At 41.1% G+C, this 11,397-nt stretch overlaps 1 protein-coding gene across 2 annotated transcripts in view; it reads left to right on the top strand.

The window, feature by feature from the left end:
* Positions 1-436: 436 nt before the first annotated feature.
* Positions 437-11,397, top strand: part of cdh11 (cadherin 11, type 2, OB-cadherin (osteoblast)) — a 54,024-nt gene continuing 43,063 nt past the window's right edge. The window contains exons 1-5 of one of the 2 annotated variants that reach the window (XM_056291282.1): positions 437-768; positions 1,417-1,550; positions 2,214-2,508; positions 8,907-9,026; positions 10,688-10,855. In XM_056291282.1, the coding sequence (XP_056147257.1) occupies positions 615-768; positions 1,417-1,550; positions 2,214-2,508; positions 8,907-9,026; positions 10,688-10,855 (871 nt within the window). In that variant the 5' untranslated portion in view covers positions 437-614. Of the gene's footprint in view, positions 775-1,416; positions 1,551-2,213; positions 2,509-8,906; positions 9,027-10,687; positions 10,856-11,397 lie in introns of both variants that reach the window. The other variant, XM_056291283.1, reaches the window with a different exon arrangement.

The following is an 11,397-nucleotide window of genomic DNA, read 5'->3' as shown; positions in this document are numbered from 1 at the left end:
GGATCTCCCTCACTGAGTCTGTCTGATTGAATTAAAGCTAACAAGTCCACAAACAGTTCACTCTGGGTAATTAGTGCAGCGTACTAATCAACATGACATCCATTTAAATACTCTGACATCAGTCAATGAACACCCCTGTCTGTTCTAAGACTGCAGGGAAGAATTACAAAACTGTTTGCGTCGTAAGCTTACTGCTATTATATAGCGCCTCCATTTGATTAGGGCTTACGGGGCTTTTATTTTCTCGACTGTAAACTGAAGGCTGTAGTGTGTCTGTCGTGTAAGTTAATAGTCTGTTTATATATTGTTGTCATTTACTGAACACATCTCTCTCCCCTCGTTTGTTTCAGGCTCTGTGGTTGGATGAGAGAGGGAGTGAACGGACACTGATAGGGGGATAGGAGAGAAGGGGGAAAGGAAGGGAAGAAAAGAGAAAGCTGGTGATGAGTATCTGCGGCGACATTCCCAGCCTCAGTTAAAGTACCAGGAAGACAGTCAACAACAACATTTCTCTATCTACTGAAGATATCACCTCAGTGGGGGCGGAGCTCCGCTGAGAGGAACCAGGAAGTAGGAGGCGGAGTGAAGCGTGCGGTTGACGGAATTCGGGCAGGATGGTAACGATGACCGTGAAGCGGGACGGGCTGGGGACACTGAGGGCCTTCCTGGTGTTTGTGGGTGTGTCTGCTCTGTGCAGCACCGCAGCAGGAGCTTTGAGCCTGACTGCCCCCTTGGATAAGAGAGGCCACAGACATAGACATCTGCCAGGTAGGAGTCAGGGGATTTATCCTCTTGTTACCCAAAGAAGACTTTGCAGAACACATTTGTTACTGTCAGCCTGGCCTCACAGACAACACGTTCTCACACAGCATATTTGCATCTCCCAAAGTACATTGATTGCCAACATGTTCATGAATGAGGACGTAGGTGAGGACATCTGCTCAGATCTACTTTTAACCCTGATATACACTGAATGCAGATTATCACGCTTAACAACTGGCCTCCCAGAGTTCCCCCTTTACCTTAACCACACCAAACCCATACCTAAACTTAACTTTCTCTAATATAATACCTTAACATAATCATTTCTAACCTTATAGCTAAACACACTTAACCATCTCCAATCTAATAGTACTAATGCAGATTGTCAGTTGCAGAATGGGAGTGTGTTTTGTTCATCTCTTCCACCAATTTATTCTAAGATGATATTCAACTGCCAACTCTACTCATGAGTTTGCTTGTCCTAATATTCATAGTAAATGATAAAATATTCATGGAATATGCCATGAAGTTATTGTCCCTTCTGAAATTGGATTTAATGATATGAAAATCAGAAGAGGAACCCTCAGCTAATGTGCTGTGGCATCTGACATTGAATAAATGTGTTTACATATTACATTTTGTATGTGCCCTTAGGTCATCCGCATAGACACAGAGAAAGGACAGGGAAGGAGGGACAGGTTCTTCACAGGTCCAAACGAGGATGGGTGTGGAATCAGTTCTTCGTCATAGAAGAGTACACTGGACCTGACCCAGTTCTAGTGGGCAGGGTGAGTAAAAACAAATGTTTTCATTTTCTCTTCTCCCCTGTTCTCCGTAAGTCAAATGGACCCAGTACTTCAATGAAGGATTAAAATATAATTTCCTGTTCATTAAGTTCCCTTTCAAAGACTTATCAAGGCAAGGGTACACAGACTGATAATTTGGCATTAGAAGGAAGTGACACAGACACCTGTCTTATTCATTAAAGACAGAGGGAGAAAGTTTGTGTGTGTGTGTGTGTGTGTGTGTGTGTGTATGAGAACAAGAGAGGTCATGTCCAGATTGAAGGTTGAATATGATTGGTGGCATTCATCAACAAACAACATCACTCATACTGGGTGGTGGCTTTCACAACAAACAACAAATGATGTTTACAATAACATTGTATGTCATAACTGAAGGGCTATTGAAGGAAAACAAGTGATAGCTGGAATGTTGAATATTATACATTTTCATCTCCTATTGCTTACCCGTCTCACCGTCTGAAAACATGCCTATCTCTCTATCTTTTTGTACAACTCAATGACTTAGTCTCCGGAGAGAGACTGACTTTAAGTCACATCTGTCTTGACTAAATAAATACATGAGCACACTCTAATTCACTGTCTTACAGGCCCTGTTTACCAACTTGTCTAATGCTTAAGCTACCCTTTTTCCTCTCTTCCTCTCAGCTGCACTCAGACGTAGACTCAGGTGATGGCAACATCAAGTACATCCTATCTGGTGAAGGCGCTGGGACGATCTTTGTCATTGACGATAAGACAGGCAACATCCACGCCACCAAGACCCTGGACCGTGAGGAGCAGGCCCAGTATACTTTAACAGCCCAGGCAGTGGCCAGGGACACCAATAAACCTCTGGAGCCACCATCGGAGTTCATTGTCAAAGTCCAGGACATCAACGACAATCCCCCCGAGTTTCTCCATGGGCCATACTATGCCATGGTGCCTGAGATGTCTAACGTCGGTGAGTAGCTTCGTTAATTTCATCTTTTTTTTCTTTTCTTTTTTTTGATTTTTCCCCCTTTTTCTCCCCAATTGTACTCATCCAATTACCCCACTCTTCTGAGCTGTCCCGGTCACTGCTCCACCCCCTCTGTCGATCCGGGGAGGGCTGCAGACTACCACATGTCTCCTCCGATAAATGTGGAGTCGCCAGCCGCTTCTTTTCATCTGACAGTGAGGAGTTTCGCCAGGAGGACATAGGACATGGGAGGATCATGCTATTCCCCCCAGTCCCCCCCCCCCCGAACAGGCAGCCCGACCGACCAGAAGAGGAGCTAGTGCAGCGACCAGGACACATACCCACATCCGGCTTCCTACCCGCAGACACGGCCAATTGTGTCTGTAGGGATGCCCGACCAAGCCGGAGGTAACACGGGGATTCGAATTGGCGACCCTCATGTTGATAGGCAATGAAATAGACTGCTAAGCTACCTGGACACCCTATCAATTTCATCTTTTAAGTCACCCGTAAAAGCTTTTATTTTACAATTCATTTTCTCTGGTTGATTTCAATGAGTTTTATTTTGTATCTCTATTCTTAATCGCTTTCCTCTTTTACTGTTAGTCTTTCATTTGTCATTCTGTTCTTTTTCTTTCACCTGTGACGCACTTTGTAAACCATATATTCGAAAAGGACAATATAATAGTTACTATTAGCATTACTATTAAGTGGAGAGATAAAAGGAGGCTGCATTGGAAATACAAATGAGGTTAATGCTACTCTAAGGTTAACTTTACTTCCTACACAAAACATTATGCTGGCGTATCTGAGATGTCCACCGAATAGTGTCAGAAGAGTTAAGGGAGATATGAAGGTCACCTGAAAGCATGTAGATTTAACCTAAAATAAATGTAATTGGCATTAATAGGACCATGGCAGTTGTGTCTTCATAGCACCGAAATAGAAATATCTAGGGCTGTAGTCTCCCTGCGGACTGGTTGATTAGTTGGTCGATATCACAGCAAGAAGGTCCTGGGTTCAAACCCCAGGCCGTCCCAGGTCCTTTCTGTGTGGAGTTTGCATGTTCACCCCATGTCTGTGTGGGTTTCCTCTGGGTGCTCCGGTTTCCTCTCACCATCAAAAAGGCGTGCATGTTAGGGTTAATACTCCTGTCTGTGCCCCTGACCAAGGCAATGGAAAGAAGAACTGGAGTGGGTCCCCGGGTGCTGCAGCTGCCCACTGCTCCTATACAATAGGATGGGTTAAATGCAGTGAACAAATTTGTTGTAAGAATACAATGTCGAATAAAGTGGCTTTAAAACGATATGCTCTCGTCCGACCAATTGAGACCAATTGTCCAACCCATTGGTCGGACAATCGCCGGTGTTACTTTCACAAAGAGAAAAGGGCTACATGAATATCCTTCGAGGATTAATCCATTATTTTTGGTGGCGGGAGGGACTGACTACCTGTGAACACAGGGGTGTAAAATTTGGAACTCGCCCAACATAATGGAAACTTTGGGGACTTTATTTCATTTTGAAGCCTAATGCAGTATTGGAATTGCTCCCTTTCCTTTTGGAGACCCGCTATACCTTGTTTGAATTGGGCACTTTATTTCGTTTTGCAGATTTTTTAAAAATGTTTAATAACCTGTAGTACTGTTATGGTGTTCCACTAAATTATGCTCAGCCTTCACACCAGTTTTGAGCTTATTGATATTAAAAATCCAAAACGGCAGAGCCCATTTCTTTTTTTTTTTGTTTAATTTATTTCTAATTTTTCCCCTTATCCCAACCGATTAACCCAATGGCATATGGCCGGAACTCTTGTCGAATAATTCCCCTGGCTCACGTTTCCACAGGAAGGAGATCGTCGTAACACCAGCTTCCTTCAAACTCGTGTCGGCTGCTCTCGCTATTTTACACGCTAAAGCCTCGCATGGATTGCATTATCCTCAGGCCGCGAAGGAGACGTAGGGAGAACGCTTTCGGTTGCTTGGCTGCAGGCGTCCGAGTGGGCCAGAGGAGTCGCTGGAGAACGACGAGTTCCCGAACACTACACCGACCTACACCCACTATCCTTCGGGTAAGGGTGGCCTAATGAATGCCGTACCCCGTGGACGCTCTGGCCGTGACCGGTCACGGCGAGTCTGGGATACGAGCCTCCCAGCCAAATGACGGGCGGGTTGCAAGAACGGCGGGTTATTCCACTCGGCTACCAGAGTGGCCGCCCAATTCTGTTATAGGATTTTATGCAACCTAATTGTTCTCACCTTGAGCTGGTTTGTTTAATAGATGTTCCTTTTAAAAATTGACTTTTCTTTTTGTATTTAAGAGTAAATTCTTTAAGTTCAAGATTCAAGAACGTTTTCATTGTATAAGCAAAACGAAATTGTAGTTGTGTCAGCTTCAAATGGTGCATACAACGAATAAATAAGACAAGAAAGAGATAAGAAATATAAAATATCAGTAATAAAAAGTACAGTCTAAACAACATAAGCACAAAATAAAAGCAGTATAAAGTATGACATACAATCAATTAACAATAAAATACAACTTACAAGGTGCAAAAACATTATTAGCAAAATGCGGTAAAAGTGGGGTGTGACAGATATGAAGTGGCATAAAGTGACATGTGAGTAAATATTGCAAATATTGCGCATGCCCAAATGGTGGCAGCACATCAGTCTTGTCGGACTGAGGAGATGTCTGAGTCCATTAGTGCCACAGCTTTTGGAAAAAAGCTTTAAGTGGCTACCTGTTAGGTATAGGGTTAATTTTAAACATTTACTAATTACTTTTAAATCCCTACATGGCCTCGCTGTTACATATCTCACTGATTTACCCACACCCATGGGCCTGGTTGCTGCCTGCACTCCTCAGGCAGGTCCTTTTTAACTGTTCCCTCAGCCAGCCTCGTTACTAAAGGCCACCGGGCGTTTTCTGTAAGAGCCCCACAGCTTTGAAAATCCCTACCTGAGGAATTAGGCTGGCAAACTCACTGCCTTCTTTTAACTCACTTCTTAAAACTTACTCTTACAGGAAGGCTTTTTTATAGTAAATTGGTTGTTGCCCTTTTTTTTTTTTTTGGATATATATTGTTTATATCTTATACTTTTATAATTTCACGTTTTTAATTCTTTATATTTTTATATTTTCTTTCATCACCTTATAGTAATTGTTTTTATAATAATCCTTATTATATCGGCTCTAATTCTCTTCATTTTAATTATGCTCTTGTGACTTTATCCTGACCGTGTTTTACCTTGTTCTGTGGAGCAGATCTGGCATTATGTCCTTATTGTATTTTGTTGTTTTATCTTGAGTATGTGCATTATTTTATCCTGTTGTATAAGGCACCATATAACGTTGTTCAGAAAGGTGCAATATAAATAAAGTTTATTATTATTGTTATTATTATTATTATAAGTGAATAGGCTATTTTGTGTTTTTGTGATGTTCGGGGCCAGACATCACACAGTGTGGGCTGGAACAATAGTGGAGGGTCTTGTTTATTATTATTATTATTATTATTATTATTATAAAATAGGACAAAAACAATTATCTTAAAAATATTTTGCATATTCCTCAACAGTTATTGTGCTGGGATCACCAGTTGATATAGTTGTATTTTCAGAAGTCATATGAATATGGGCAGGTGCACACCATGCTGGTCAGCTCCGAGTCTGTTGTTATCATTTCAGTATAAAATAATAATGTTAAACATGATTTAATATGCTGCAAATACTAGCTTTTTATGTTTATTTATGATTAATTTAGGCTAATACGGCTACCAGGTAGAGTGCACTCAGTGTACTGCGGCTGATTTAGTTAATCTAGAGATAATAACCTGCAGTTGTTTTTCCCACGACCAATCGGTTGGTTGAAGAATAGGTACAATTTCAGTCGACCTTGATTTCTTTGTGTTGAGCACAGCCCTAGAAATGTCCAGGATTTTAATTAATTTAAGCCATGAAACAACACTTTCAAACTTTCCTTTACTGACAGCTTTGGGACTGACGACTGGTTTTAGATTTGCTTAAAACATCTGTTGTTGATATGCTGTCCAAAGTTGCCAGTAAAATTTATGTCTTTTTTTATCGCATCCTTATCCCCAGACTGTCCAAATTGGCACAGAATATATCCATGCATAGTGTACTTTTAAGATTTTAGAAACTTTCCCATATTTCTGATCAGGCATTCTCTGAGATGGTGTCATCATGGTCCAGAAAGAGTGAGACAATTCTTTTTTGTTTAGTTTCTTCTGAATTTCTTCTTAGTTTATTTTGTCGTAATCTGTGGTGTTTTAGAAACAGGTCAAACATTGATTTTAACTCTATTACTCACTCTGATTCAATTTCAATTTCGTGAACCAAATTAAAAGGTGTAAAAAAAACATTAAAAAATCCAAGTTTGTGGGACGGGGTTGAATCTTAACGAGGCGAGAGCAACCTCTCCTCATCTCTTCGCTATGGAAAAGCCCCTTGTCTCATGTTGAGTGATGTTTGTTAATGAAGTGACCGACAGAGTCCATTGCCACTGTGTTGGTCTGCTAAACACCCTGTTTCGTACATTATTAATTAACATTGAAACTTGAACACAGGAAGTGGGACTGGAAAGAGGATGCTGGCAGCCAGATTGCACCATTAGCCGACATATTCATTTCTAAAAGGGTTAAACGAAGGTAGTCCTCGTGTCACCTTGCTTAGTGCGTTTTGATTAGTTCTGATAAGATTCCTTTGGAGACATTAATTGATCCTTGAGACTCTTCACCTTTTCCAGTGTTGCTGCCTCTTAAAAAAACAGATACTTGCTTCTTTAAAAGATCTCAGCATTCAAAGAAAGGCCCTTAAAAAGCTCCTGAATGTGCTTTACACTGACTTTTTTCCAGCCATCAACTCTTCAATCGAAACCTGAGGACAGGAAATCTGGCAGAAAGGGGCTCTGTGCTGCATCAACAGTCCCACTCTGCCTATTCAGAACCTGGTCCTCGGAATAATTCCCAGAATTAAAAAGCAAAAAAGAGGCAGTGCCTTTTCAATTAACATTCTGAAATGGTCATTTGAGTGGAATGCTGGAGAGGCCTGCATTGTTTAAAATGAAACTTGATCAGAGGAAGTCTAGTCTGGCGAGAAGTGTGGTCATGGTATGATGAGTCTCATGCTGTCTTAATATTCTCCTCAAAACCCTTTTATTGACAAGGAGTAAGATAAGGCATTTTGGTCCAAAATAACAACAGTATGGACCCTGTGGCAAATTTGTTGAGTTTTGATTTTCCTTTTTGTTCAGGTGACACAAAATTATGTAGATTTAGCGACACAATAAAAAGGATAAAATTTACATCTGATCAGGAGTAAGCATTTTTATGTTTATTAGCCAAATTATTCCATATCAAGAAAACGGCTGTTATAAGTATGCACACAAAGGCCTACCAAATAGATCCAAATAGTTGTGAAAATGGGAACAGACAATAAAAACAACAAAACTGCCCCCCCCTTTTTTTCTTTTTTTTTTTTCGCGTGCAACCCTGAAACGTGACACCTTGATAACTGGGGCATTATGGACATTTGGAGGTTTCAAGTTTTATGTATTGCATTGTCTCCCCTTTCCACTCCTGATCAAGATAGTATTCCAACAAACACATGAAGGCAGAGTCATCTCTCGTGTGTTTCCTCACAGAGCAGGATGTTGAAGCTGATACTGGGTAAAATGGAATGGATGATGCATGGTTGTTGCATCAGCTGCAGAAATCCCAAAAGTTTGGCACCAAAAAGTGTTTCACACATCTGTGTGCTTTTCCTCACATTTAACCCTGCTTTGTGGGAGTCAAGTTCAGCCAAACAATCTTCATGCTGAGAGGGAAGGTGGTCAGATATCTAGAGATAGACCAGCCTCACTCCAGGGCATATCAATGTTGGTTGTTTAAGGGGAGGAAAGTGTCACAAAGTCACTTCTGTGCTCGGGTTGATGATTTGAGTCAGAAAGCCATCTGCGACAGCACCAGTGCAAAACATGTCCGTCTTAGTGGATGAATCTATACTGTATCTAGTCTTATTATGCTTATTTGAGGATATTTTAGTCAAATTGTCCCACAAAAATCCTTTTAGTTTCAGTATATGTTACTTTCCTTCAAAACGATGTGACAATATTTGAAGACACTTGCCTGAAATCATGAAAAAATGTTTAAACAAAATATCGTCTTAGGTTTTGTTTTCAGATTTGTTTCCTATTTTTTGTGATTATATCTTGAAAAAAGATATCTGCCATGAATCAAGTGGGATAGATTGAAATGAGCAATATTACCTGCCAGTAAATTAATATTAATTTAAAAAGTGTGCATTTCTTATCATTCTTCAACCCCTGTTCCCTAGGAAAGGGTATCCCCTAACTCTGTCTTTGAATCTGTCTCTCTTGCAGGTACATCAGTGATGCAGGTGACAGCAACAGATGCCGATGACCCCACCTATGGCAACAGTGCAAGATTGGTCTACAGCATACTGCAGGGACAACCATACTTTTCTGTGGAACCCCAGACAGGTAGGACTAAAATAAACTAACCTTCATGCAAGGCTTATAGTCACCTATAATGAAATGATTAACGCAGACATATAAGTCAAACTGTGCCTAATGGCACACACACAGTATCCCAAAAGGAAATATTATTTCCTATTCGACCCACTGATAGACTTCCATATGTCATGTCAAAATCATGCTTTCTCATTAGTCTGCATACCAAGGCCAGTGGCATCAGCCGTGGAGAGACTTACTACTGTATACATACTGTACAGATTGGAGTGCCACAACAAATACTAGACTAAGATACATTATACTAGGTAGCTCAAGCCACTGTGATCACCAGGCACATTTTTTTAGCAAACGGGTATAAAAAGATATTGGCGAGAAGAGCTGGTCATAGTTCCTAATGTTTCTGTCCCTAGTAGCCATGCAGCATAGTCTTACTCCAAAGAGGTAAGGCTCCATTGTAACCTATACTAAGTTCAGCCTGTATATATTTATCCTGACTTTTGGTCGGGATAAATGACCAGGAAAGCCTGAGACAGGTGGGCTATAAAGAGATATTAAGGGGGAGAAAGAGAAGGATGGGTAAAGGGAGGGAATGGGGCGCAGAGAGAGATTGGGGAAGAGCAAATCAGGTTAATAATACCAGTGTTGGGGAGTTTTACTGACTCCAATCTACAGCACACATTTCTAATTAGTTTGGAGAGTAACAGCTTTTCGTAGTTTTGTCTCACAACACACACACACACACACACACATACACACACACACACACACAGTTGGCGTAATATGACAGCTGAAAGCCTAAGGCCCCTGTCTCTGCAGCAAGACGTGTGGAGGTGAAAGAGCGACAGAGAGAGCAAGGCAAAGGATGAATTGTGCAGAATGAAAAGATTATTGGAGCTTAAAATAAAAAAGATTTTTCTCATATTTAAGGTTTGAATAATTTGAAGCTTTCTTATCCAAAATAAGAAGATATTGATCACTGACAAAAAAAAAAGAAACCCTCTCTATTTCATGAGGGTAAAACACAAAAGTATGTGTAATTATTTAAGAGTATGAGTCATCCTGAGACATTTGCTATGTATGTTTTTAAAGTTAGTTTCATCGTAGGGTTAGAACTAGAGTTTCTGAAATATTTACAGATGAATTTTATATTGTTTTTGTCTAGAATGGACTGGATTTTTTTTGCAATGAAGTTCCTCATATAGTGTAAGATATAGAGACAAATACTAGTGATACATTAAACAAGCACGCAAATACACACACCACTTCATAAAACACACACCTAAACATATGCAAACATATACAAAAGCATATTAACACACACACGTACATGCACACGCGCGCACACACACACACATGGAAAGAAGCCACAAGTACAGTGAACTGGTCACTGTGACTACTGTGATTGATAATTAATTCATCATCAGTCGAATTGATGATTAGAATGGCAGCAGTCAAATTGTGTGTGTGTGTGTGTGTTTTGCATGTGCTTGTGTAGTAGATCTGAGACAGATAATTAAATGGAGAAACAGTTCCATTTTTCCCATCTTATGGTGCTTATCGATCTTCAAGGAACAATTTATTAACTTGCTGTGGATGTTATTAGCTACCACCTAAATACATTATCATCTTTTTCCATCTATCTATCTATCTCCAATTCTCCCTCTGCCCAGGTATAATTCGTACAGCCCTACCAAATATGGACCGTGAGGCGCGCCAGGAGTATGATGTTGTTATCCAGGCTAAGGACATGGGGGGTCACATGGGTGGATTGTCCGGAACCACTGAGGTCAAAATAACCCTGACAGATGTCAATGACAACCCTCCCAAGTTCCCACAGAGTGAGTAAAATCAAGCTGTCTCTCTCTATCTGTCTGTCTGTCTGTCTGTCTGTCTGTCTGTCTGTCTGTCTGTCTGTCTGTCTGTCTGTCTGTCTGTCTGTCTGTCTGTCTGTCTGTCTGTTCATCTGACTATGCAGCTAGTTAGTATTTGCTCAGCGCTTTGCTTCAGGGTTGGATTTTCCTTGACCTCTCACCATCTATTTGCCTGCCTGTCTATCTTTCTGTGTAGCAGCCCGTCAGTGCACCTGTCTGTCCGTCTGTCTCTCTGCTGCGTGTCTGTTCATATCCATCTCTCTGTATGCCTGTCTGTCCATTCGTGGCTACAGGTTTGAAAGTGTGAGACCTTCCACCAAATAGCCTGTCAACCGTGTTTGTCTGTGATGAGGGGAACAGCGCTACTTTTGGCTTGTCTAGCACCCTCACAGATTTCTACCCTCTCCTGCAGTGTACGAGTGTGTCTGTTTATGTGCACATGTGAAAGCTCATGTGTGTGTGTGTGGGGGGGGGGGGGGGTGCATGCCTGGACGGGTATGTTTGCCTCT

The sequence above is a fragment of the Lampris incognitus genome, chromosome 13, assembly GCF_029633865.1.
Source record: "Lampris incognitus isolate fLamInc1 chromosome 13, fLamInc1.hap2, whole genome shotgun sequence".
In the NCBI taxonomy this organism is placed as follows: Eukaryota; Metazoa; Chordata; class Actinopteri; order Lampriformes; family Lampridae; genus Lampris; species Lampris incognitus.
This window is presented reverse-complemented; position numbering and strand designations above follow the sequence as displayed.